The 2657-nt window shown below is 57.4% G+C and overlaps 1 protein-coding gene across 1 annotated transcript in view; it reads left to right on the top strand.

Moving 5' to 3' along the window:
* Obscn (obscurin, cytoskeletal calmodulin and titin-interacting RhoGEF) overlaps nt 1–2657 on the top strand; it is a 149322-nt gene that overhangs the window by 64501 nt on the left and 82164 nt on the right. The window contains 3 exon segments of the mRNA XM_029560576.1: nt 789–1067; nt 1220–1486; nt 1601–1870. Of these exon segments, the coding sequence (XP_029416436.1) occupies nt 789–1067; nt 1220–1486; nt 1601–1870 (816 nt within the window).

Raw genomic sequence — 2657 nt, 5'->3', positions numbered from 1 at the left:
GCGCCACCCTGAGCTGCGAGGTGGCCCAGGCCCAGACAGAGGTGACGTGGCTCAAGGACGGGAAGAAGCTGAGCTCGAGCTCGAAGGTGCGAGTGGAGGCCTCGGGCTGCACGAGGAGGCTGGTGGTGCAGCAGGCGGGCAAGGCTGATGCCGGGGAGTACAGCTGTGAGGCCGGGGGACAGAGGGTCTCCTTCCGCCTGGACGTCGCAGGTGGGTGTCATTGTGTTCAGGCAGTGATGTAGCTGATCACTCAGAGGAACAAGGGTTCCTTGTCCAGTTCTGGCAGCCTTGTGTGCTGTACTGTGTGATATTTCTTTTTACTCCCCCACCATCCCCTACTGTCCAGGGATGGAGCCCCTGTCCTACATGTTTCTGACCTCTCCTGTACCAGTTCCTGCTCTGTCCACCTCCATCTTCTTCATGAGTTTTGTTGTCATGCTGCTTTAAGTACAGAAGCTGTTAAGCCCCACGTGCTCAGGCTGCCTCTGTGGACTTCCAACTTGACTTCAGTCCAGAACAGTTTTGCTCTTGGCTGTTGTCTACCCACTCTCTGTGCTATGCTGACTTGTGGGCGGAGGCCTTCCTGGAGCCCAGGGTTCCTGGGCTCTCAGCAGTTTGTTGGGATAGAGCTGGTGGCACTCAGCATGTCATCCCAAGTAGGTCTTTCTGGATATCCTGCCTGGTTCCTGGTACCTCAGGTGACATTTGTCCCTGTTAGCTGGACAGAGAGGCAGCAGCTACCAGTATTGTCCTCACTCTCATGACGGTTCACCACCCCCTAGAACCAGAACCCAAGCCCCAAGTTCCAGGGAGACCCAGCTGCAGGGAGCCTCTGGTGGTCAAGGAACACGAGGACGTTGTCCTGACTGCTACACTGGCTGCACCATCGGTGGCTGCTGTGACCTGGCTCAAGGATGGAGTGGAGATTCGTCGCAGCAAGCGGCACGAGATCACCAGCCTGGGCGACACTCACACCCTGACTGTTCGAGGTGCACAGTTGCTAGACAGTGCAATCTACAGCTGCCGCGTGGGCACGGAGGGCCAGGACTTCCCAGTCCAGGTGGAGGGTAAGCAAGGGTTGGGGGTCAGGAGTTGGGGTCCCTACTGGGGTCCTTGTGTCTGCCCCAATGACCAGTAGACCATAGCAGGGTATGTGTGGGGGCTCAAGACACAAGGCCATCCACACAGGGTACTGGCTGACCACTCCTTCTGCCTGCAGAGGTGGCTGCCAAGTTCTCCAAGCCTCTGGAGGCCATCACAGGGGAGTTGGGCGGTACGGTAAAGCTGGTTTGTGAGCTGAGCCCTGAGCAGGCTGAGGTGCTGTGGCGCTGTGGAAGCACTCAGCTAAGGGAGGGCAAGCGCTTCCAGATGACATCCCAGGGGCCTGTGCGCACGCTGACTGTGTCTGGCCTGCGAGAGGAGGATGCAGGAGAGTATGTGTGTGAGAGCCGTGATGACCACACCAGTGCTCTGCTCACCATCAAAGGTACCAGTGGATGAGCTGGACTGGCTTCCTGGGGAGGAGGACCTTCTGTGTGTCTGCCTGGGGGGTCTCCACAGAACCCCCGCTGTGGCCTCTCAAATGAACTTCCTTCCACAGTTCCCCGAGTGGTCAAGTTCACATCTGGGCTGAGTGCTGTGGTTGCAGAGGAAGGCTGCAAGGCCACCTTCCAGTGCATAGTGTCCCCCAGTGATGTAGCAGTCACATGGTACCGGGATGGTACCCAGCTGCAGCCCAGTGAGAAATTTGTCATGGCGCAGAGTGGGACCAGCCACAGCCTGACCATATTGGACCTGGCACTGGAGGATGCTGGCCAGTTTACAGCGGAGGCCGAGGGTGCCTCATCTTCTGCCACTCTCCGGGTCCGAGGTGAGCTGGGGGTTGGCAGGAACTTAGGGTTGGCAGGACCTTAGGGGTGGCCAGCAGCTACGTTCAGCATGTGAGCTGATGAGACAAACCCATATTGCTCATTTGTGCCCTGCTGATCTGTTTTGACTTTGGGAGACATGAGCTCTGTCAGCTAGACAGAAGATGATTCTGGTAGGTCCGAGGGACTGGGTACCTTCTCTTCAAGTGCATCTGGTAGGGAAGGCGCTGAGGTTGAGGCACTCCAGGGATACTTCCTGGCTGAGTCTGTGATAGCAAAGCAGGTGGGATGCTGGCAACTGGAGCACTAGAAACAGGAGGTGTGGACCAGCTTAGAGAGCCAGGACTGCATTTGAATAAATGGCAGGTGTGCAGGTTCTTGAGCGAGGGTGTGATGAGGACAGGTGCACCTGCAGGGAGGCGGGTGGTGATGGGACAGGACCTGAGCAAGTTTCCTGAGGGCTTGTTAAAGGGCAGACCATGGTGCAATGGTTGAGGGGGTGTGGAGTGGCCCCACTCGGTTGCCAGAGACCAGCTGATGGTGTCTGGCCACAGTTTAGCACAGCTGATCAGAGCAGGGTAGCTGGGTACCAGAGGGGACAGAGGGAGAAGCAGCCTCAGTTTCTCCCATAAAATGTATCTGTGGCACACGCCTTTAATCACAGCACTCGGGAGGCAGAGGCAGGCGGATCTCTGTGAGTTCGAGGCCAGTCTGGTCTATATAGTGAGTTCCAGGACAGCTGGGGCTACAGGGAGACCCTGTCTCAAAAAGATCCCCCCCCCCAAATTT

The sequence above is a fragment of the Nannospalax galili genome, unplaced genomic scaffold (assembly GCF_000622305.1).
Source record: "Nannospalax galili isolate Female #2095 unplaced genomic scaffold, S.galili_v1.0 scaffold1812, whole genome shotgun sequence".
NCBI lineage: Eukaryota > Metazoa > Chordata > Mammalia > Rodentia > Spalacidae > Nannospalax > Nannospalax galili.
The sequence above is the reverse complement of the archived record's forward strand: the minus strand, read 5'-3'. Positions and strand labels throughout refer to the sequence as shown.